The sequence below is a fragment of the Hippopotamus amphibius genome, chromosome 4, assembly GCF_030028045.1.
Source record: "Hippopotamus amphibius kiboko isolate mHipAmp2 chromosome 4, mHipAmp2.hap2, whole genome shotgun sequence".
NCBI lineage: Eukaryota > Metazoa > Chordata > Mammalia > Artiodactyla > Hippopotamidae > Hippopotamus > Hippopotamus amphibius.
Genome location: NC_080189.1, coordinates 86,016,450 through 86,040,342, shown reverse-complemented (window position 1 = coordinate 86,040,342; position 23,893 = coordinate 86,016,450). Strand labels below are relative to the sequence as shown.

Below are 23,893 nucleotides of genomic sequence, written 5' to 3'. Positions count from 1 at the left end.
AAAAAATGAACAGGAGGCACTTTCTCAGATGCATCTTTTCCTGCAGTAAAACGGCCCCTGACATTGCTAAATGTGGCTTCCCAGGCATCACCATAATCTGAGGGGAGACAGCTCTTTGCCAGAGGCACATATTATCCCCAAAGCTTGGTAAATAAAACCCTGAGCCCGGAGCTGGAAGGCTCTGTTCCTTGTGAGTGCCGCACTTTGTTGGCACCGCTTAGGAGCCCAGTGATGCAAGTGTAGTTTCAGCCCGCCTTGTTCAGAAATCCCAAGCAAACAGGTCCTCTGATTTAAAGGAAAATAGCAGCAATTATTTTCAGTAAATTGTTCATTTAAAAAATATTTTCATCCTTTTTGCAACTTACATTTTAGACATGTCTGTTGTAAGTAGCAAATAGTTGGATTAAAAAAACATTCTTTTAACTGATTGTGTATGTGTGTGTAGGATATATTTATGTACTGTCGACATATATGTTATGTATATAGAATATATGTAGCATGCATCCTATTATTGTTATAATTATTCTTTTGCTGTTTTTCCCACTTGTTTTTGTTTCCTTCTCTCATTTTGGCCACCTTTTGAAAAATTTTGATCTTCTCCTGTTCGTTTGAAAGTAACACACTTTGTTCCTATTCCTATTAATTCAACATACATCCTTAACCAAAGTCTCAAGCTGATCAATAAGTTTAACCTCCTTCTGACAATTCAAGTGCCTTAGAACACTCTGAATTCCCTTTACCTTGCTCCTGAGTTATGCTATACCTGCAGATTTTAAATATTGTTTAATTTAAACCCATAAGACATCATCACTGTTGTTTCACACGGTCAATTTTGTTTCGTTGCCCCATGTGTATTTACTACTATTGCTCTTCTTTCATCTCTTACATTTCTTTAGCGAAGTTATGCTAGTGGCAACTTTTGTGTTTGGTGATCTGAAAATGTCTTTATTTTCACTCTTGAAAAATATTTTTCGTGGGAATAAGGTGTGTTGGCAGTTATCTCCTTGCAGGTTGTTGTGTTGTCTCCTGGCTCCCGCTGCTGAGAGTTCAGCTGTCAGTCTCCTTCCTTAGAGTGCAATCTTTTTTTTTTTTTTTTTGGCCACGCCACGTAGCTTTTGGAATCTTAGTTCCCCAACCAGGGATCAAACCTGGGCCCTCAGCCGTGAGAGCAGAGTCCTAACCACTGGAAGGCCAGGGAATTCCCACCATCTCTTTCTCTCTGGCTGCTCTGAAGACACTTTCTGTGCTATTGCTGATTTGCAGTTTCACTATAACATGTCTGGGTGTGGCTTTTTTAAATTTATCTTGCTTGGGATTTATTGAGCTGCTTTAATCTTTCACTTGCTGCTTCTTATCAGTTCAGGTAAATCCCGAGCCCTTATATCTTGAAACCTAGCTTCTAGGCCGTCTTCTTTCTTCCTCTTCTATAGCTCTGATGAGACACGTTAGGCCCCTCCCCACTTCCATGCTGCTTACCTTCTTTTTGATTTTGTCCATTTGTTTCTTGCTGCGTTCTGAATAATTCCTTCTGATCTGTCTTCTTCCCTTTGGTTCCCTCTAGGGCTGTCTAATCTGATTGTTAATTTCAGTTTCTGTATTTTTTATGTACACAAATTCTGTTCATCCCCTTTGCAAGTGTTGTCATTAAAAAACTTTCCTGTTCCCTGTAGGTATCGTCAAGCTATTTCATTTAAAAAAGCATATTATGCATATTTTATAATGTCTCATAATTTCCATATCTGAGACTTTTGGATTTTTTTTTTCCTGTCACTCTCATTCATGGTGTCCTGTTTCCTTGTGTGATTACTTTGTGAGTTGCTCATTGTCCTTAGAATATTATTTTGGGACTTCTTTGAGGCTTAGGATGAAACAGTATCGTTTCAGAGAGAATCTATGTTTTGTCAGACACTTAGCGAACTCTACCAGTCCAGTTTAATCTAAATTTATAGCTTGAGGTTTTTGTAATACGTAGGGGGTGTGGATTTGCCCTGCAACTAGATGTAAGGGCTCGCTTGCGGTGATAACGTCTCAGAGGTTTTTCTTAACTTGGTCTCCCCAGAGCTAAAGCAATTTCTCCTGCAGTGCCCTAGGGTTGTGGGGCTGGGCTTACTACTGACTGGCTCATCCTCATCGTGAAGTAGCCCTTCGCAGGATCTGCTTTATCGTCTTTGATTTCTGTTCACATGTCCTGCCAGTCACTAAAAACTGAGGCTCATGGTTCCCAGGGTTGGTAGACACCCCAGGACAAAAGTACCTTCAGTGCTTCGTTCTCTGTTCCGAGTCCATTTTCACTTGGATTTTGACCTAGTAATTTCTTACTGTCCTGTTAGTACAATACGAAAAAAGAAAAAAAAAAGTTCCCCATTCGTTTTTGTTGGGTTTTAGGGGAAGGTGGTCAGAATTACCTAGTCTGTTTCCATTTCTGGAAACAGAAGCGTCTAGTTATAAAAATACAAAGAGAGCTTTTGTCAAAAGTTTGGTGTTGCTTGGTTTAGAGAAGATTCTGTTTCTCCATCTATAAAACAGACATTTAAAATAGCCACCGGTTTTTGGAATCTGTATCAATGAAGTCTGTAGCACCCCTTGAGAGTTGAATTAAAATCATATTTACTTACTTTGCCTTGTTCCAAAAGTAATTTAAGGTGATTAAAATCTTTAAATTTCTAAGAGCACCACTAGCAGTTCAAATAAAGAGGAAAGGCATTTGGTAGAGAGCACCCTTAATCTCTGCTCTGCAATTACAGGCAGACATCACTTCATTGCACTTTGCTTTACTGCAGTTGTTTTTTACAAACGGAAGGTTTGTGGCAACCCTGCATGGTCAGATGATGGTTAGGATATAGCAATAAAATATTTTTAAATTAAGGTATGTATATTGCCTTTTTAGACAATGTTATTGCACACTTAACAGACTACAGGATAGTGTGAACAGAAGTTTTACCGGCACTGGGAAAGCCAGAAATTCATGTGACTTGCTTTATTGTTGATGTTTGCTATGTTGGGGGTGGTCTAGAACGGAACCCGCGATCTCTCTGAGGTCTGCCTGGAACTAGGAGTTCTCTCTCAGTGTGGCGTCTATGTAGCAACCCCCTTACGTTATATGCAAACTGTTTTATTTGCAAATGAGAGCTTTTCTCTGAAGAAGGTCCACAGCTGTAAGCACATTCTCAGAGGTGTAAGATCCAAGGAAAATTATGAACTACTTAAGTACATACAAGGAAATCTTAGGCAAATCATTTTTCCCCTTTATATGTTAGTTTTCTAACCTATATTTTGATGAAACACTTTACTTCATGAATTTACTGTAAGAATTTTCCAAAGACAGAAATATGTGAACATGGTTTGAAAGCTATCCGTGTTTAAAAAAACAACTTAGTAAAATGATGGTCTATTTTTTTTTTTTTTAACACTTACGAAAGTGTTCAGGGTATTAGTATTACAAAGGGTACCAAAACACTGTAGAAAAGGATTCATCTTAATGACATTTACTCAACAAACATCTAAATGTCTGCTATGCGCTGAATGCAGGAGATACAGATGAGTAAAAGACCATATTCTATATTGCCTCGTGCAGGACACAGACCCATGGATTGTAAGAGCTGTTTTGGAAATGCACGCAGTACCTGTGGAGGCCAGAGGACGGGCAGGTGGGGTGCGGATGGCAGATGAGTGAGTTGGTGCATGGTTCTTGGGGGTGTTATCACCTAACACCTAAAATGAGTTAGCCGCAGGCAGCATAAGCAAGGAAAAGAGTGGGGGGACGGTGAGAAATGTGTGCACACGCGTGAGTGTGTGTGGGGAGAGCAAGCAGGCGATGCTGGCACAGAAGACAAGGGGCTAGACGTGAGGCTGTCTGCGTGGCAGGGGCCAGGTCAGGGAGGGTTTTGTGGGTTAGGCTGGATTCTGAGCATTACCGTGGGCTAAGGAGAACGTCAAAAGCTTTAAAGCAGGGGACTGAAACTATTTGATTTTATTGGTAGTATGTAGTAGGAAGGGCGGGGGGCTAAGGATAGGCTAGGTAGATATCTTTTGTATTGTTTCAGGAAGAGATTTGTGCGCCTACAACGGGAGTTGGAAAGAAGATGGACTATAACATGATTTAGTAGGTAAATCAACAGGACTGTGAAACTGAATACATGTATAGAGTGATGGAGAGGGAACTCTCACTCGGGTGGTTGGCTGAACCCCCAAACGAGGAAGAGATTCAGGAGGAATTTGGACTTGTTGTATGTGAGTAGGTATCTGGGTGGAAATGCAACACAGGTAAGAAAGTCCAGGCTAGAGAGATAAGTGCATGGAGGCTTGAGTAAATAAGTGATTGCTGAGATCAGATGAGAAAAATATGGAGATAAGTAGGACGCGCCAACACTGAAATGGTAAGTGTGTGAAGAAGAGCCCCAGAGAGAGAAGGCACCCAAGATGTTACAACACAAGATGAGGCAGTTTCAAGGAATGAATTATGAACAGTGGCAAATACAGGAGAGATCCTCCAGTTAGAGAACAACTACACAATTTTTGTTTGACAATCAAGAGGCTTCTGTTTTGTTTAATGAGGGATGAGAACCAGGTGGGAGATGAACAGGAAGTGAGGCAGTAAATGGAGAGGAAATGTACACAGAGTCGGGACATGAATGGGAGAAGGGAGACTAAGCTGGCTTTATCTTTATCAAGGGAGTTTTTTGTTTGTTTTTGTTTTTAAATTTTAAGGATGGGAGAAACAGGAACATGTTTGTTTGTTGGCTGAGGAGGAAGAAACAGAAAGAGAGAGGTTGAAGATGAGTTTTTTCCTCAGGCTCAGAGATCTGGTAGAAATCTTCAGGCTACTTAGGAAGACCTAAAAAGAATTAAATTTGTAGCCAGTCCATCAAGAGTGCTCCTCAGCACAACAGCTGACCCATCCACCTAATAAAAACTATAGAACATCTTCCCTAGTTTAACTCAAAGTAACAACTCAGGAGGCAATTACAGAATTAAATAAAAAAATAAAGCAGGTCAGGATAACTGTGTTCTTAATTGTATTTTGTTGCCAACCAAAGAAAGATGCTTCTTTTCTCTGGGATGAACATAAATCAATGTAAACCAAAATTGTATCTTTCTGCAGAGGTTATGCTATAAACTGGTAGAAAAGTCAACTGATAGGTTACTCTACTCGCCAAGAGAGCAGTTTGAGCCCTGAAAAGTGGTAAAAGCCTCAGATCCCTTGTGACTACACCAATTAAGTCACCGAGTCCTATATACCAGTAAGGTGAGGGGTCAGTCAGCCCATGTGAGGGCATGCAGGCAAAATTCCCGACTATCAAGGACCTATTTTCATGTTAGTTAAAAAATTTTGAAGTCGGTATTTCGAGTAATTCTAAAATTCCATTCAAGGACATATTTCTCTTTGCTGGAGTCACAAATATTTTAATAAGTTTTAATGGAATGAAAATCGTGACCCAATTAAGAGAGAGTTGCCTCTGGGGAGGACAAACAACAAACAATAATTAGAGGAATTTTTGAATAAAATAAAATAATTTAAGATAAAGGGGGAAGAACCTGAATACCTGGATTTTATACTTGTATTTTACTTGGTGCAGAATGCTTTGGCTGGTTTCTCTTAAAAAAGTAAATATAACTCTTAAAACATTAAAGACAAAAATTCAAAAATGTATTTAAAGGCTGGAACACTTGGGCCTATGTCAGTGAAAAGGGATGTCGTAGTAAGTTAGAGAAACAAAGAAATTTTAAATCGAGATTATGCCTTCATTCCATCAACTCAACAAATATTGCTTGAGCAACTGGTAGAGGACATCAAGCCTTTGGCAATACACAGAGCACTAAAAAATCAGTTTGTTACTTGTCCAAGCATGTTTGTACCCTTCCAGGAGGCTGAGTGCCTCCTCTTGGCTTGCCTGGGTCAGTGGTCTCCACTGCCTGATCCCTCGAGGGTCACACCCTTCCTTGTGGCTGCCTCCTGCTGACCTCCTGGCCCCTTCCCTTCATTCACTGAGCACGTTGGCACCGGACTTAGTTTTCCTCTCCACTACGACTCTGGAGCATTTTAATGTCCACCCATCCAACTCACTTGTCTTTTTAGGTTTCGTGATCTTGTTTTGTCTCCACTTACTCACTGCAAGGCCATGCCTTGGATTGTACTACACGGTGAACTTGCTCCTCAGATCACTAATCCGGGCATCCTGGTCTCAGGCTAGCGTCTTCTGTCCTTCCCAGCCTCCTTGTTCAACAACTCCCAGTAGATTTCAGAGCTGCCATCAGGCCGTCCATCGGGCTCTCTACTGTCTTCCCAACACTGCTCGTTGCCTTCACGTCCTTACCTATTCAGTTTAGATACCGCAGGACCATTTTTCAACAACTCAATCTTAATAATTAATCAATTACTGTCCTTTGTTCTATCAGACGTATCGGGCAAAACCCCAAGCATCTTTATTTTCTCTGTGTCTGTACCTACGCATCAGTACTAGGGAGGAGAACCAAAATAAAACCACAAGAGGCAAATTTTCACTCTAATTTCTCAATCACCAAATATTTGGGTCCTCCACACCATTCTGTAGTCCCCCAACACCTCTGGTCACTTTACTCCCCATAATAACGGTTTTAAAACTTGCATTTTCAACACCCTCATCTTGCCCTGGTCTCAGATTTCAGAGGGAAAACCAAAGCCTGCATGTGCACTAGCTTCCTCTCCTTTCTCTCAGATTAAAAACTCTCCTTCCATCTAAAGCCAGTCCCTCCACCAGTGCTTTGGACCCCATCGTCCTCCACCTTCTTTGAAGCCCAATACCATGCTGATCCCTCTGACTCTCTGGCCTTTAACTTCTCCCTCTTTCCTGGGTCCTTCTCAGAGGTAAAGCAATAGCTACAGTGAGGCGCACGGTTGCCTCCTTCTCTCCTGCTTTACGCTTCCAACATTTGGTAGCTTCCTTCTAACACCTACCTCCTCTACCACCTGGAAGGGAATGTCTTTAAGCGGCCAGTTATTTCCAGGAGGTCAAATCCAATAGCTGCTGTCGCATCCCTCACTCTACTTGCTCTCTCAGCAGTATTCAACACCTGTGCAGAAAAATGCCCTTCCCTGGCCTTTCACGACTTTCCTCCTCCTGATTTTCCTTTCATTTCTTTAGCTACTGCTTGTCAGTCTCCTGGGCCTGCTCATCTGCCACTGAACTTTTGAGAGTGCCTATGGTTTGCCCTTGGGCCTCTTTCCTTTATAGCAGAGATCGCACATTTTTTTTTTTTCTTTAAAGGGTCATATACTAAATTATTTTAGGCTTTGCAGGCCATAAGGCCTGTCACAACTACTCAACTCTGCCACTGTGGCATGAACGCAGCCATGAACAATAATTAAACTAATCAACATGGCTGTGTTCCAATAAAACTTTATTTACAAAAACAGATGGTGGGCCGGATTAGGTCTACAGCCCATGGTTTGCCACGCCATACTCTACACTCTGCTTAGAGAAGTATCCTCTCTTGTGTCTCCAATGACCATTTATACATTAAATTCATACCCAAATCTGTATCTCCAACTACCTAAAATCTACATTTAAATGTCTCAAAGGCATCTCAAATCTTACCTGAGGAATTGTGCTCTTTGCCCCCCAAATCTGATCTCCCTCCAGTGTCCTTAGTAAGACACTACCATTAGTGCGCAAGGCAGAAAATAAGAGTCATCCTAGATGTTTCTCCCTCTTTCATTCTCTAATTCTTTGCATTGGAAGGATACCTAAAAAGGTAATTCTGGAAATGCCATTATTTGAAACACACAGTCAAATTTAACATTTCACTGATAGAGCTAAACTTTATTTCCATGTTTATTACATGTTTATCTTTGATGTTGAATACATATTAGATTGATTTAACATACAACTTGGGAGAAAAGCTGACATTCTCCACTGAATGGGTTAAAAAGGAATGTAAAACTACAAAATACTTGTTTAAGTTTGAATTCTAAATTATGGCAAACAGAACAGTAATTACCTTGCCATTTTTCTCTTTCTAGTTTTCCAAGATGGATTTCATTATAAAATGTTTTTCATAACAATTTATTTCAAGAAAGGAAATAAAGTAAAATGGTTTTAATGATTATCCCTTAAGTACAGAGTACAAATAAAGCGTCAACGCAGAACTCCTATCTCCTATTTAAAATACAAATACTTCATGATACTATGAATTGAGGGGGATTAACTGTTGTCAACTGCAAGTTTAGCGACTTAAGCAAACCCATACATGCCATTTGCTTTTGTCTGGAAGAGTCAGACTGATTTAAGGGTGACACAACAGAGTTCTATTTGATACCTATGTTACCCAGGAGCTACTCAGGATAGCCAAATACTAAGTGCTTACATGATGAAGATTCAGGATTAATCAATTCCAAGTGGCTAAGAGCTAATAGAATGAATAATTCCATTCCCCCAATGTATGGCCATGTACAAACGTACAGATTTTAGCATTCACTGAAAGTTTTAAAATAAAACTCTGGATGCTCTGAAACTGCTGAAACTCACAGTGCATAAAGACTGTTATCTGTAGTATAATGCCAGTGTTTAAACAAAACCAAAATTATGGGCGGTCACCAAGTTGTTACTGGTAATAGTTTCTTTTACTTCTCTATAAGCCCCTTAGCACATTTTGTGAAGAAAGGTGTGTTCTTCTTAATACTCCTACTCTTTACTTACTCTAGTGATAAAATACTTTCTCAAGTAACTGTTTAGGACAAAATGATTTATGGCTTTTCCATTTTTAAAATTTCACTTTTAATGTCATGTTGCTAAAGCTTTTCTAAACAGTCTTCTAATATCAGATTCTTAAATGAGAAAAGACAAGAGAAAAACTCCGTATCAAGGCACACCCCTTTTCTTACAACAAGGCTCGACACACTTTTCTGTAAAGGGCCAGATAATAAACATTTCAGGCTTTGTGGGTCATAAGGTCACCAGTGCAACGACTCAGTTTCTGCTGCTGCTGTGAGAAAGCAGCCATAGACAATATGTGTTTACAAAGAGTAGTCCGAATTTGGCCTGCAGGCCACAGCTGGCCAATCCCTGCCTTAGAACAGAAAGGATATCTAAAACACCCTGGTCTCTAGTCAGCTGTGATGACTGACTCAGAATCTAGTAGTTTAATCACTCTAGAACAGGCTGATGTTGAACACTTTGAATTTAGCCACTTTTCCACTTTTGGTCCAGATTCTTCTATTCAAACTCATGTCGTCATGTTTTTCATTCGGGATAATTTATCTTCATTTAAGAGCTTGCTTGAGCATTATTTATTGAGGGATTCAGTTTAAAATTAATAAATGATGTCCATAAAATTGAATATCCAATTTAATTTTCGAAAAACTTAATGAAAAAATAACAGAATCAAAACATTTAAAATAAGTACACTCACTACCCATTCCAGTAATTCATTTAAGTCATATCAACTATAGAATAGGAAAAATAAATTCAGAAGTGTAATTACTTTAAAATACACTACTTCCATTTCTGTCAGTATTTTACATTTATGTATATATTCTATAGTGTAAGCAGAAATTCTCTCTAAAAATCTCCTTAAAATCTTGAGGTGCATATTAGAGCCACAGGCAATATCTGACATATAAAATTGCAGTACAGGCCTTTCAAATTTGGCATTTCACTGGTAGAATACAATGACCAACGTGTATAATCACTGTACAGTGCCTAGACATTCCAGTAAGAACCATTATTTCCTTTACTGTAGAATGATTAATACATACTCTACAAGGGGCAGTGAGGGTTAGTAATTCTATTGGGTATGTCCTGACATAATTTTCAATTTGTACAATAACACAAACAACTTTGTTAAGGCCATGTTTTATTTGCTGATTAATGGACAAAAGGCAATGTAATTTATTTTCAAGTATTTTCTTGAAAGTCTGTGCTCATAAAAATCATGAAAAGTTGGAAAGACTGTTAAATCACTGAAACTTTAAATATATCTTACACAATCTTGTTTATACAAAAATACAAGTTAAATATAAACATAAAGCAATCATGATAATTTTATGCAAATCTGTTTTATGTGATCTTCAGTTATATATAAAAGTTTCTTGATTCTGTTTGTGAAAAGATCAATACCAGATTGAATTACTACCTATTGGCAAAGGGCCCTAAAAAGCTTACTGTAGCAATTATCTTTTACATGGTTAAGAGCATTTCCTAATTTGAGATCACCTAAACACTGGAAAAAAGAAAAAATGAAAAGGGCAGTATGTCCATAAACCAACAAATAATTTGGCTATAATGCATCATAAAACACAAACCCCACACATCTGTACAATAAACATTATGTATTACACAGGCGCACACACGCACACGCGGCCACACGCACACATACCCAGTCATAAAACAAAGCCTAATGACGTGCTGCTTCCAGTTCGATATTCAGCTGTGCATTTTTTCTTACTTCATCAAATGAATAGCTTTTTGTCACCTTCCCATTCTTGAAGACAGTATGGAGAAGATCCTGCACAAATATAACAATATTAAAATTTAATGATTATATTACAGTATCAAACAAAATTCTTAAGTAATGCTTTGATGAATTAGACTAGTCAAATACACAGAAATGTTGATAGTGTTCAAATTATGAAATGATTTTATACACAAAGAATGCTGGTGGAGCAGGCAGAGGAGCAAGGCATGATATGAAATGGGATGTAGAGATATTTAATTTTTATGAAAAGGCATGATCTGAATATTACAGTCTTAGAATAGTTTTCTTTAAAGGGAAAACAAAAAACCTAGCTGACCCATCTCTTTTTTTCCAGGTGGAGATGCTGACTGCTTTGGTTGCCCATAAGAGCTACGGCTGTCACTGATAATCATGCCTGACAGGTCAGCAAGGAAAGCCTGCCAGACCTTCCCTGTTCCTTGCCAAGAAAAGCTCAACACTGATTAAACTTATCAACCTAGAATTTACTCAACTTGATAATCACGAGTTTTGGACTCATACAAACGAAGTCATTCCTAAAAACAAGAAACCAAACCCAAGACAGAAACATGAATAGATACTGATTTCATGACTAATGCACAGTCACTGATTTTAAAGACGCTGTGTACATTCCAGAAGGCACCGGTACACGCAATTGGCCTGCTCCATGCAAGGAGAGCAAAGACAAATTACGAGAACTAGGACTAAACTCCCTTTGAGTCTGATAAAGCCATTCTTGTCTCACTAAGGAATTATCTGCCTCTACTTTCTCTTGAAAAGTCCACAGAAGGAATCTAATGTGCCCAAGTTTTCCATCTCATCTGAGGGTAAGGAGCACATAACATCATCTAATACTTTGGTCATTATGTTGTTTCCTTTTTCTCCTACATTTTATTATTAATTGAAGTATAGTTGATTTACAATATTATATTCGTTTCAGAAGTACAATGAGTTAATATTTTATAGATTATATCCATTTAAAGCTATAAAATATTGGCTGTATTCCCTGTGCTGTACAATATGTCTTTGTAGCTTATTTATTTTCTACATAGTAGTCTGTACCTCTTACTCCCCCCCAACGCCTACCTTGCCCTTCCCCGCTTCCCTCTCCCCACTGGTAAACACTAATTTGCTGTCTATATCTGTGAGGCTGTTTCTCTTTTGTTATATTCATTCGTTTCAGTTTTTAGATTCCACATACAAGTAATAACATACAGTATTTGTCTTTCTCTGACTTATTTCACACAGCATAATACCCTCCAGGTCCATCCATGTTGTTGCAAATGGTAAAATTTCATTTTTGTTTTTAATGGCTGAGTAATATGCCATTGTGTGTGTATGCCACATTTTCTTTATCCACTCATCTGTTGATGGACACTTAGGCTGCTTCCATATCTTGGCTATTGTAAACAATGCTATGAACACTGGGGTGTAAAAAGGTTTCAAATTAGTGTTTTTATTTTCTTCGGCTATATACCCAGAAGTGGAATTGCTGGATCATATGGTAGTTCTATTTTTAGCTTTTGAAGGAACCTCCATACTGTTTTCCATAGTGGCTGCGTTAATTTACATTCCCACCAACAGTAGAAGAGGGTTCTCTTTTCTCCAAATCCTGTCCAACACTTGTTACCTATAGACTTTTTGATGACAGCCATTATTCTGACAAGTGTGAGGTGATACCTCATTCTGGTTTGGATGTGCATTTCTCTAACAGCAGTGTTGAGCATCTTTTCATGTGCCTGTTAGCCATCTGTATGTCTTCTTTGGAAAAATGTGTATTCAGTTCTTCTGCCCATCTCCTGATTGGATTTTTTTTGGTGTTTTTACATCAGCTTTTTGGATATTTTGGATATGAGTCCCTTGTGGGTCACATCATTTGCAAATACTTTTCCCATTCTGTAGGTTGTCTTTTTGTTTCGTTGATTGGTTTCCCTTGCTGTGCAAAAGCTTTTAACTAGGTCCCATTTGTTTATTTTTGCTTTTATTTCTTTTGCCTTGGGAGACTGATCTAAGAAAATATTACTATGACTTATGTCAAAGAGTATTTCGTCTATGTTCTTTTCTAGGAGTTCCATGGTATTCTGTCTTACATTTAGGCTCATAACTGCTTTTGACATATTTTATCCCTGAACTGCTTATTGTGGATACAGGTGATTTTTACTGTTTGTCTTTTAAACTTCCTTAGTATATGCTTGATTTGCTACCTGTACTATATATATAGTTGCCTTTACTCACGAGGTATTTCCTTTTGTAATTAAAATGTTTCTAGTTACAGCATTTTTCCCCCGGCTTAGATTACTACTATTAACATTTCTTGTAAAGCTGGTTTGGTGATGCTGAACGCTTAGCTTTTGCTTGTCTGTAAAACTTTTGATGTTTTCATCAAATCTGAATGAAAGCCTTACCCGGTAGAGTATTCTTGGTTGTACATTTACCATGTCATCACTTTAAACATATTGTGCCATCCCTCTGGCCAGCAGTTTCTGCTGAATAGTCAGATTATAGCCTTATTAGAGTTCCCTTGTATGTAAGTTGTTGCTTTTCCCTTGCTGCTTTTAATATTCTCTTTAATTTTTGCCATTTTAATTGCAGTGTGGTCCTCTTTGGATCTGATCCTTCTGGGGCTCTCTGTGCTTCCTGGACCTGGATGTCTGTTTCTTTTCCCGGGTTACAGAAGTTTTCGGCTATTATGTCTTCAAATTTGTTCTCTGCCCCTTTCTCTCTCTCTTTTCCTACTGGACCACTATAATGCAAATGTTAGTGTGCTTGATGTCGTACTAGAGGTATCTTAAACTGTTCTCATTTCTTTTTTTTTTTTTTAAATAAATTTATTATTGGCTGTGTTGGTCTTTGTTGCTGCACGCGGGCTTTCTCCAGTTGCGGCAAGCAGGGGCTACTCTTTGTTGTGGTGCGCGGGCTTCTCATTGCTGTGGCTTTTCTTGTGGAGCATGGGCTCTAGGCGTGTGGACTTCAGTAGTTGTGGCGTGCAGGCTCAACAGTTGTGGCGCACGGGCTTAGCTGCTCTGAGGCATGTGGGATCTTCTTGGACCAGGGATTGAACCTGTCCCCTGCATTGGCAGGCAGGAGGAGTCTTAACCACTGCGCCACCTAGGAGGCCCCTCATTTCTTGTTATTCTTTATTTTTTTCAGCTTCACTCACTTCCGTTACTCCGGCTCCCAGCTCACTGCTCTGTTCCTCTGTATCGCTGAGCCTGCTGTTGATCCCTCCAGTGTGTCTTTCAGCTCAGTTATTGTGTTCTTCACCTCTGGGTCTTTATATTTTCTAACTCTTTGTTACAAACCTCTCACTCTGGTTAGCCAGTCTTTTCATGAGTTCTTTGATCATTTTTAAGATCGTTATCTTGAACTCTTGTATCTGGTAGGCTGGTGACATTTTCTGACCTTAGAGAAGTTGCCTTTTGCAGAAGTCCTCTGTGTTACAGCAGCACATCCCCTCTGGTCACCGGAGCTGTGTGCTCTAGGGCTCCTCCTGTGTGGGTTGCTTGGGTCTTTGTTGTGGCAGGCTGACTGCTGTGGGCAGCCTGGTAGACGTGGCTGGCCCCCAGTCTGGTTGCTTGCCTGGCCTTGTGTGTAGACTGCTTAATGCTGCTTGGTGGGGCTGGGTTTTAAGGCTGCTCGTTGTGGAACCTTGGGGGAGTCCCCAAGCTGCTGTCAGCCCACTGGTGGGCAGAGCCAAGTACTGAGGACTGGTGTTAGACTGCTGGTAGGTAGGGCCAATTGCTAACACAGCTGGCTATGGGGTCCAGGGTATCCTGAAGCTTGTGTTGGCTTGCTAGTGAGTGGGGCTGGATCCCAGAGCAGCTGGCTGAGGGGCCCAAGGTGCCTCCAAGGTCGGCTAGTGGGTCTGCCCAGGCTCCTTTCTAACTACTGCTTCTGCCCTGGGTCTCAGCACGTGTGTGTCTGTATGTACCCTTTAAGAGTAGAGTCTCTATTTCCCACAGGCCCCTGGGTGTCCCTAGGTGCAGGACCCCCAGGCTGGAGAGGCTGAGGTGGAGCTCAGACCCCTTGTTTCTTTGGAAGAACCTCTGAAATTGTAATTATTCTCCTGCTTGTGGATTGCCCACTTGGGGGTATGGGTCTTGATTACACCATGACTCTGTCCCTCCCACCTGTCTCATCACAGTTCTTTCTTTATAGCTTCAGTTGTAGATCTTTTCTGGTAGATTCTGGTCTTTCTCATCAATATTTGTTCTGTAAGTAGCTGTAATTTTGGTGTGCACATGTGAGGAGCTGAGCTCAGGGTCTTCCTACTCCACCATCTTGAAACAATCTTATCTGCCCTTGTGTTGGTTCAAATCACATTGCTCTTGCTGTGGCATTTTCTTTATCCATTTAACTTTATGAAAATTGCAACTATTGAGGAAAGGTAGCTCCTATTAAATCAAAATGTTTAGATGATCATAAATTGATTAGTGACTTGATGATCATAAATTGATTAGTGACTTAAATGTTCTAGAGTATCATTCACATACTAAATCAATGCCTTGTTTTAGTCAAAATCACGACCATGTCTAAAGTGACTTTTGTCCATATGGGGTAAACCAATTCAGCAAAGTTTTGGTGGTATAAGAGTTAAGTGAAGGCCACGCAAAGAACTGCGTAACAGACTATATAAAGGAGTCTAATTCTAAACGTTTTAGGAACTTATACATATTTTTCATTAAACAGAAAAATCTTATTGATTCTGGCTCAAAAATCTTAAAAGAATAAAAATAAGCAGAACATGATGTGGTATAAAGAATCAAAAGTTAAAAAAACTCAAGTAATAAATTAGTGTGCTTATGTTTAGTGTAAACTTTCCTCTGAGAACATGAATATTCATGAGTAGTTCTCCTCTAAAAAGGAGTAGTTTCTTTTTCAATCCAGTGGCTTAAAAAACAGAAGTTTTAGAACTTCTGAGTTCAGAAATGTAAGTGTACTTTTGTATGTTAACAAGCATACAGACTACATTAGCATACTATGAATGTTTCTAGTTTGGGTGACTTAAATCAGAAAACTTGGTTAAGTCTAGGTTTCATCATTTACTAATCTGAATCAAGTCTCATTGTTTTCACGTTACACTACTAAGATAATGTAATTTACCTTTTAAAAAAAGCTATTAAGAGTTGCTGTGAGAATCTAAAGAAAACCATCTGAACTGGGTTCTGTTGTTTTGAAAAATGGAATTATCTTTAACAACATTTTAGAATTTGGATAGCTCTTCTTTTATCTAATAAAATTACCAAAGTTTTACTATAACATTAACAGCTATGAGTCTAAGAACAGCATCCTTTAAGTATTAATAACTATTCCTGTTCAGAAATGATTCACTGCTAATTGGCAATAAGAGTAAGATCAAATATACACACACTGATCAATGACTCCCTGCTGGTCACTATGTGGAAGACCATTATTTTTTCTGGAATGTTATAAAATATTTCACCCAATGTATATAAAAGTCTCACATTTATTATCTAGCCAATTCTTGTTTTTCATCTTATTTTGGTAGGCCAGGTCAGCAATTATAAACATTTTACAATGAAAGTTTTGTCCTCCAAGAAAAGGATTATTCTGAAAATAATTTTAAATAAAGTATAACATAAAAGCTTCCTTTCTTAATTTGAAGAGCCAACCTACTACTGTTTAAAAAACAAAACAAATGAAAAAACAAAAAACAATAAACCCCCATCAGCATAGATACATACATGACCATATTCTTCAAGGTCTCCTTTTCCTTCCTCAAGTGTAACAAAATTCCCTGCTGGTGTCCTATGTAAAGATAATCGGCCCTTTTTGGACCTTTTGTTAGGATCAGCAACTGGGTCCTTGAAGACATTAACCTGGAATCCAAATTAAGAAAGAGAAATATCAGAAATGTTCATTCAGCTTCCAGTAAAAAAAATGTATGTACACAAAGCACTTTGTAGGTATAACTAAACCAATCCACATCTGGCTTTGAGAGACATAACTCTAGCCTGTTTTGGAGGACAGTGGACTCTGTTATGAAAAAGCTGTGAATAAAATCCAAATCTTGGATATCCTTTCTTTCCAGTGCAGAATACTAACACTCCATCAGTAGCAAGTCTTTGAGGTTAACAATGTGATTCTTAAGGTATCTCCGTTTATATTGTGCATTGCCCTTAAACTTATCTAACACATGCATGTTACTGAAAAATCAATCTCTGTCAATCAACTCTATTATATAATCTGTGGCAAGGGAACTAGGATTTTACTACCATAAAGGCTTTCCTATTTCATAACCTTTTCCCGTTTGTTTCTTTTTATCGTATTACCTTATTACTGTCAGAAGCAAAGAAGACCTAGAGAACCTAGAGCACAATGTTTCAGGATCAGAAAGGTAGGAGGCGACTGGAGATGGCTATGAAAGGAGAAGCAGACAAGGCAATTCCAGAACTTGCCAAAGGAAGATGGAGGTCAACTAAGGTAGGGAACCAGCTCGTGTGTTCTGAGGATCCCCTACACATAACCTTTAATACACAGACTCTCAAGAGCTTATGAAGAACTAGGGAGACTGTTGTTCAGCTGCTTGCAGCTTGAGTTCCCTTGTTTTAAGGCTACCAGAACAACTCAAGCATCATAGTTCACCTTCCTAAAACATTCTTTACCAGTGTTTACATATTTGCTTATCTTTAATACATGATGGCTCTTAGCTGACATTCTTGCTCAAATATGGTCAGCTTTTTGATTCAAAGGTATAGACCAATGCAGTGGAAATGAATTGACCTGCATCATCTCTCTTAAATAATCTCTCATTTCCCCTCCTTTTTCTCTGAAGTGAAACAATCACCCACTGTCTCTTTTCTTTCCTTGTTTCTGAGTCACGGTCAGGGGTACCTGATAATACAGTAACAGTTCAGGACCCATACTACATACATACTATTGCATTCAATACATGCATTCTACACACATACATAAGTAAGACAGCAACAACACAGGAGTAAAAGTTGAAGGACATACCCCAAGGCCATTGGTTACAACATAACTACATTTAAAGGAACAATTCAAGAGATCTCTTGTTAATTTCTGTAGCAAAGCTCCACCAGAACCGAAGGCAACATTTTCAATACTCCATTTTTTTTGCTTCATGCCTTCCACAATCTAGATTAAAAATAAAACAGAAATAAATAAATAAAAGCCAAGTAATTTGGAAGAGGAAGGAGGTAATTTTCCATGGGCCATATTGATGAATAAGCCATCCAAAGCTGTTTTATAACACCGTAAATAATGAGATAAGAATAAGGCCCACACAGAGTTACATTCCACTTTTAAAAGACCCACCCAGCCCAAAAGGGCAGCCCAAGGGACAAGTGTAGAAGGAGAGGGAACAAAGTTCCTGAATTTGTTTTGTTGTCACAGTGACTATGGTTTAGGTTGGGGGAATGATGGAAATAAGAGGGAGAAAAAAATGGCTGTAAATACCTAAGGTTACTTGAGTAAACTCTCATCTACCTCTTGAAGTTACTGCCCAGGTACCAGTGTCACAAGCAAGAAAAGGAACTGGGGCCTGGATGTTTGCCCCAAATTACCAGATTCTAGGAATGACTCTACTCATCACTAATAAATCTCCATACACGGTATCACATGTCACAGTGCATGTCATACGTAATGGGGCATTTAAAAATCCATGGATATTGGTGGTAAAACAGTATAAAATAACCTCTCCTACATAACAGTTGAGACACTGGCAGAGTCATCTTACTCTGGTTGGTACTCCAGTGCCCTAAGCAAAATTATGAACTGACTGGGTGTTACGATTTATCATTGAATCTTTTTTGGGAGAATAATCATCTATGAGAAAGAGAGACCTGTATGACCATAGAGTTCCAGCAACTAGTTCTTTCATGGGAAACATAATTTAGAAGTTACATTAATTTATTAATCTACATTATTATTAATGTCATTTGTATTTCTTTTTCCTAAGCAGGACTTATTTACATAGCATCTGTTTTCTTATTTAACACAGTCAATCACTTTTATGGTACAAGGTGGCAAATAAAGTTTAATACCCACTTTTAACTTCTTAAGAATAGTCAAAAGGAAGTAACTGGAAAGTCTGGTTTCATTTTATTTAAACAGAACTTTCAGAAGTGATGAGAAAATCATACGCAAGTTTAATAATTTTATGTGAGTCATTAATATAGATTTGCCATATTCCTCCCAATACCAAAAGTCTCAAATTGACCTTTTATCTATTCCTTATTTTCAACATTGCAAGATACAAATAGATAAACTCCAAGGACCTTCATCTATTAACAAACCTGCATTTAGAAATGCAACTGTTTTTTTTTTTTTAAATCTCGGCTATCTAATTCTCCTGGTGTATGCCAGCAATCAAGATGGAGACATATGTGATTTATTTTAAAGTGATTCCTCAGGCTGTACATAAACCCAGTCTCATGTCTTATTATACCTGAATCCAAAAGCACTCAAGGGCCCTGAATTCAGATTTATTTTTCACTGAACTAACTGTAAACCAAGTATAACTAAGACCATAATAAAAACCTTATAAACACAAAATTAAGGCATGTTTTAAAAAGTGAGTTTCAATAGGGAAGAAATACAAGGAGTGGAACAGAAAAAAAGGAGGAAAAGAAATGGAAACATAAAACGGCAGGCAAGGAGATTTGGGTAAAATAGATAGAGAAAATAGTTTCAGACCTGTCACCTGATTTTAGGTAGGCCTCAGAAGCACAAGGAGGAGGAAATCAGGAAAGAACAGTATCGCCTAATGGCATATCTCTGCATTTTAGGACCAATTTCTTTCAGATATTCTTCCCATATAGCTTCACCAAAAGTTGTGAACTTTAGATAATTTAAAGTTTAAGTGAATTTTTCTATTAAAGTTACAGGAAATTACAGAATTAGAGAAAAAATTACTTTAAAAAAATACTTATACAAATCAGAAGGAAATCTGATTAGACCCAGCAAAAATGCTATCTGAATGCCTTTTCTTGCTTCTAAATACTTATTCTGACCCACCTTCAATATGAAGAAAGCAGGGATTACTCTTTAGGGAATGAGTGCATCCTCATTAACACCAACTATTGATTCTCTGAGCATTCTGTTCAAGGTTTCACCAGTGCCAGAGAGTATCTGCCTCAATATTTAACTTCTTGTTCATGGAGTTGTTCTGAACTGATTCAACTTCTGAACTCATTCTTGACTTTAAAAATGCATACACATTTTCACAGTTTATTTAGAAAAACAAAAAGAAAAAAAAGAAAAGGAAAGCCAAAGAGCTTCAGTTTTTAAAGGGAAGTTCAAATACCTGATGGAACAATCGAACTTAAAGAGCTGCCTCCCAAAACAAGGAAGGGTAGGGATGAGCACTAGGAAGAGCACTGGGCTAACGGGTATTCTGGTACACAGCACCCTGCCCATGCTTCTTCATCTGAAAGCGGGGGTAAGTGCACGTGAGGGCATCTGCTAAAGTGGAGGTATGGGTCCTAGTTCTTCACTGATACAAAGGTCAGAAACCTTCAATTCAGCTGAGCTAGAAGACAACAGCAATTAAACATGCCAGCTGAGATTTCCTATGCTCAGGTCTTCCTCCTTTCTGAAGACTGTTCTTTTATTTCTTCCTTCCTTTTCACATCAAAACCCCTAATGTCCTAACACCAAATGTCTTAGAAGAGCTGGGCAAGTTTCCACTTTTCTTAGGCAAGTCAGTTTGGGAGAGTTAGTGGAAGAAACCTCATTTCTGTTATTGCAGGAGACCTATTCCAGACCTCCTCCTGGAACTCTAAACGCATTACCACCACAGAAGTACTGACGGTTATATGCAATAGTTCTCACTTATTTTTTTTTTGGTTTTGTTTTGGGCCACCCTGTGAGGTATGTGGAACTTTCCCGACCAGGGATCAAACCTGTGGCCCCAGCAGTCTTAACCACTGGACCACTGGGGAAGTGCCAACAGTTCTTACGTGTAAATAAATCTTTGGAAAACAAACTGTTTTTAATTTGAGTACTGACATTACTCTAACCACACCAAACTGTTTCAAACAGAAAATTCTTTTGGTAACTTGTGTTATACAAGTGGATACCATTTGAAACTATATACATTGAAATCTCAGTGCTTTATAACAGTTGACACCATCTACATCCTGGTATCAGTGATAGTCTTAATTTTTATGGAGTATTTTAGGTATTGAAATTATAGTTCTTTAGAAGCTTATCTAAGAAATAAAAGAGAAAAAAGTTTTAAGATAATATAAAACTTACACTATTTGGCTAAATCTAATAATAATAGTGGTAACAGCCAATGCTAAATTTAGAAGAGGTGACAAACCATTCGATAATCCTTGACAAAACACAGATTAATATCACTCAAGTTTCACAGCGTTAGCTACATGGAGTTCCATTCTATTAAAACTGACACCTATCTGTATAGTGTCAGGACCTTTTGTTTTATACACAAAGAATATTTTTTGACTGGCATTTTCTTGTTTCCTAGCGACACTTCTTGGGGCTCATCATCCAGGGTGGCCAATGAGGACTGGAAGTGTGTTTGGCCAGTACGTCTGTATTTTAAGTTACTATTATCTATAAATTTTAAGCAATTAACAGAAAAGACATACACCATCTTAAACACCTATTGAAAGACATTACTTAAATTATTAATATGCTGTTTATCAAACTAGTAAAAAGCAGTTTAATGATAAAGATTGCCTTATTGGAACTTTTAATATAAAATACGTACCTCTTGTAAGGTATTAATATCTACTCCATCACCTTGAATAACTCTAAGATAAGGTGGCAGCAACTTGTAGCCTTTTGAGTTCTCAGTAACAGGGAACTTCTTACCTAAAATATCCAAAACCTGTATGGAAAAATACACACCCAACACAAAATAACTAAAACTGAAAAAAAAGTGTAAAAGCTTTCCAAAGTTAAAAAAAAAAAATGACGGTTTGCTTTGCTAACGATCTTGAGAATATAAAAACTAATCAAATTACTTAAATTTTATAATACCACATATAAGCCTTCTAAAATTTTGTCGCAATTCCTTTTGATCATGTTAGACACAGGTAGCAATTTTCTATTAAGTCAGTTTCTATAACAGCTGACTCTTGAAACTAGGTTTGTATTTTTATTAGGTAAGAAGACAAACATGAAACCTGTTCAGTTTGCTAAAACCAGATCAGTTCATATTTCAGGCTAAGGTAGGACCTTCAGATTGGCCTATTACTTAACAGGATAGGAAAAGACCTCCTTGATTCTACACCCCACCTTTCTAAGGGGTAATTTATCACCTAGTCATCAGCTGGAAAACAGTGCGGGCAAGAGGGAAGGTGATAAAAGACCTACGCTGGATACTTGGCTTATTTTACATTTTGTGTGACCTTGAGCAGGTTTATTTTAACCTCTCTAAGCTGGTTTCTTTGTTTATGAAAAAGACATGGTAATATTGATCTTAGAGATTAAATGACACAGCTAAAGCAAAGCATATAACACAATATTTTTCCAGTAGTAAGCATCAATAACCTGCTCTTACTAGTGCTTTTCAAAAAAAGTAAACCAAGTCCTAAACGCTAAAAAAATGCAGCAAGGCTACATTGAGGATCAATAGTATCTCTAAAGAATCTCTACTTGAAAAGTATTTTCCAATTATTTTTATTCCACATTACCTTGCACATATTTCTTTTGCATAAAACCTTCAAAAGTACAGCAATGACTTGGGATAAAGGAAAAGAAAGAAACCACAAACTTGGTAACCAAATCACAGGACTGGTTAAAATGGTAATGCTATTAATTATAATTTTGAAGGTAAGTAGAAAAGAAAATATCTATTCAATAGTACTAAACTATCTATTTGACAGTATATAAGTAACCCATAACCCTGGATATCCTTTCTCTGTTATTGATGTGTGACCTTGGGCAAATCTATTACTCTCTCTGGGCTGTAACTCTAAAATAAGGGGACTGATCCAGATAGTTCTGAAATGGTGTGTGTATAAATGAAATTAAGAGTAGTGTTGATGCAGCTGGTCTCTAGGCACTTTAATAATCAAGTTATATATTAAAATTTACCTTTAATACAGTGTCAAGAGGATTTCCAGAATCAGGTCTGATTATTAGTGGTGCCTCTGTACTTCTTGATACTATTAAATGTCTTAGATCTTCACCCCATGTTTTCTCACACGCATTATAAATGTCATAGCTATCGCTGACCACAGAAACAGGCACTGATGAAAATTGTGTTACTATATGTTCAAAAGCATCTTTTTCATGGTCCTTCCCCCAAGCTGTTATGGTACTAGAAAACAAAATGAAAATACAGATTTACTTAGGCAGACACATTATCTGTTCCTGAATCATATCTCATGTTAACTATACTACACCGTCGACAATGCAGAGAAGGTGAGTGATTTAGTTAATGAATGCACATCAAAAGGTTAGTTAAATATTTGAGCCAAACCACCCCTGGCCAATTTTCAAGACTATAAGTAATCTCATTCCCCTCCAAAGGTTATTTAAACTCTTAAGTCATATTCAACCAACTATAAACTACATTGTTTTCTTTTTTAGTATTCCTGAACCCACTCATTTAAAATGAGTGAACTAAAAAATAAAAAGCACCTGCTGAATACACTCTATACATTACACTGAGATGTCAGAAAGAATGAACACATACTCCCATTATTTTGCTAGGCAATACAAGCACTTGGCTCCCTTCTGTGAATTTTCAAAATCATGTACCAATAATAGTAGGGACACACAATTCATCTTTCTTACCTTTCAAAATCTTACACTTAAAGGCAATTACTTAGGCAATTGTTTATACTATACCATGCATAGGTATAGTCAACTAACTGTTCACCTGTTACATCTTCAATTGGCCAGTAACAAGCAGTCATTTATTTCACTTATAGATTATCCACTACTACTTAATATATGCCCAGGGAATAAGAATTGTAATATTTAGTTTAAGCAAAACATAATTAAGATGGGAAATACAGTGTGAGAGTTTCTATTAGGCAAGAATGATTATAGTGATTTTTACACTGTCCTCAATAATGGTGGTTCTTTTTGAACAGATTAATGACATGTAACCTAAGTACTTGCTGATTAATATATAATTTTTAAAAGTTTTAAAGAGAAATTAGTAATGAATTTTAGAATTGTTACCATTTTCTCATGCCAACTAATTTTTCTTTCTCCCGAATTTGCTAGTCTGCCTCTACCCCATTTTCCGAAGTAAAATAATGAAAAGTGAAACAACCCATTCATTTTAACCCCATGCAGATGTTTATTTCAAAACTGTTTGAAGAGTCATACTAATTTATTTTTGAAATTGTTTTATTCTTATTTTTTTTTCCTAAAGAACTGAAGTAAACAACTTTTCTCATGCTGTCAATGGTATGCTGGGGATAGCAGAGCATGTACACTTCAGGGGTAGAAAGACTTAGCTACCCAGAACTAT

General features: G+C 37.8%; 1 protein-coding gene across 1 annotated transcript in view; it reads right to left on the bottom strand.

The window, feature by feature from the left end:
* Window positions 1–7,787: 7,787 nt before the first annotated feature.
* Window positions 7,788–23,893, bottom strand: part of NAMPT (nicotinamide phosphoribosyltransferase) — a 38,099-nt gene continuing 21,993 nt past the window's right edge. Inside the window, exons 8-12 of the mRNA XM_057731415.1 lie at window positions 22,501–22,726; window positions 21,170–21,289; window positions 17,428–17,568; window positions 16,155–16,289; window positions 7,788–10,482 (exon numbers count right to left, since the gene is read on the bottom strand). Coding sequence (XP_057587398.1) covers window positions 10,372–10,482; window positions 16,155–16,289; window positions 17,428–17,568; window positions 21,170–21,289; window positions 22,501–22,726 — 733 coding nt within the window. The 3' untranslated portion in view covers window positions 7,788–10,371. The remainder of the gene's footprint in view (window positions 10,483–16,154; window positions 16,290–17,427; window positions 17,569–21,169; window positions 21,290–22,500; window positions 22,727–23,893) is intronic.